The sequence below is a fragment of the Carlito syrichta genome, unplaced genomic scaffold (genome assembly GCF_000164805.1).
Source record: "Carlito syrichta isolate Samal-C Ts95f unplaced genomic scaffold, Tarsius_syrichta-2.0.1 Scaffold305649, whole genome shotgun sequence".
Classification (NCBI taxonomy): domain Eukaryota; kingdom Metazoa; phylum Chordata; class Mammalia; order Primates; family Tarsiidae; genus Carlito; species Carlito syrichta.
The window spans coordinates 58,890-60,280 of record NW_007249745.1 but is presented as its reverse complement, the minus strand read 5'-3'; the positions used below and the strand labels follow the sequence as shown (position 1 = coordinate 60,280).

The 1,391-nt window shown below is 63.4% G+C and overlaps 1 protein-coding gene across 1 annotated transcript in view; it reads right to left on the bottom strand.

The window, feature by feature from the left end:
• FBRS (fibrosin) overlaps nt 1-1,391 on the bottom strand; it is a 13,827-nt gene that overhangs the window by 11,838 nt on the left and 598 nt on the right. The window contains exons 2-3 of the mRNA XM_008062029.2: nt 757-931; nt 71-243 (exon numbers count right to left, since the gene is read on the bottom strand). Of these exons, the coding sequence (XP_008060220.2) occupies nt 71-243; nt 757-931 (348 nt within the window). The remainder of the gene's footprint in view (nt 1-70; nt 244-756; nt 932-1,391) is intronic.

The window sequence follows — 1,391 nt, the reverse complement described above, 5'->3', positions numbered from 1 at the left end:
GCCGCATCCGGAGGCGGCGGGACCCGAAGCGGCCTGTCCGCAGGCCCGGGGTCGCAGGCGCGGCGCTGACGGCTGCACAGGGACGAGAGGGCCACGGCTTCCCCTTTAAAGCAGGATCTGCTGGTCCGGAGCTTGCCCCAAGGCCAAGGCCCGGGGAGCCGGCGCCGCCCCCGGGGCGACAAGCCCGAGGGCCCCCCCTGTGGGCCCGGAGGGGCCGCGACGGCGAAAACGGGGAGGCCGTCCCTTTAAGGCGAGGCCTCAAGTTGTCCAGCCCTTGGCCCCTTTAAGACGACCCGACGGAGTCCAGCGGCCTAGTGCGGTGGCCGCCCCCTGCCAGGGGTCGAGGCAAGTCTCCCCGAGGAAGAGGAAGGGCCACCCCTTTAAAAGGGGCCGAAAGCTCGCCCCGAAACGCAGACCTCCCCTTTAAAAGTATCTCAAGTCCTCCGGCTAAAAGAGGCCACCCCTTTAAGGAGTCCAGGGTCCTTCAATCAGCAGGCCGCCCCTTTAAGGGCTTGGGAGTTAGTTTCTAGTCCTCCACAAGCGGCCACTTCCCCTTTAAGCTGAATTTAAAGGACTTCTTGCGTGTGGGGGAGGAAGAGGGGGAAAACCTCACTCGCCCCAATTTCTCCCAACAGCACAGTTCAGTTTGTCAGCTTCTGTTCGGCGGCTTCCCCTTTAAGGCTGGCGTTGGAGTCCGCCGAGTTCAGTGGCCACCCCTTTAAGGAGATTTAAAGGGGCCTCCTCCGGGCCCAGCACCTCCAGCCTCCGCCTCCGGTCGCCATGAAAGGCGCGAGGGGGGGAGGGCGGGGCCGCGGGGCCAGCCCTCCAAAGCCCCGGATGTGAGGCAACGATGACGGGTAGAGCTTCTCTGTCCGCCGACATAAAAGTCTCTTCCTCCTTTTCTCCGTCTCTGACTTGTGCCTTAAGGGATCTGGAACGGCAGTTGGGCAGCGGGGAAGCTCCAGCGCACACTCCTGTTGTCTCTCCTTGGGAGTCTTGGGCCTCTTCTCCGCCAGGACTTCCCTGCCCCTCCTCCCTCTTCCTCCTCAGCCTACGCCTCCTTCCTCTCTCAGCCTCCTCCCATTCTCCTCCCCCTTTCCTTCACCCCCCACAGACCCAATCGTTGATAGGCTGAGAAGTACACGTCAAGGCAAAGGGCGGAGCCAAGGGGGGGTGGGGAGGGGGTAATATGTAACCGCCCTCGAATTTCGGATTGGGTTACGTCAGGCTAGCCCCGCCCTCCCTCAAGTCTTGTGACTCGACTGGTTCGAAGTAGGTGTTTGGGGCGGTTCCCCACAGGGCCCCGCCTCTTCCTGCTTTTCTTTTATTGGCCCCGACGTCTGGGCGGAGGGTGGGGAAGTGGAGCCGGAGTCAGCGGGGGCGGTTGGCCG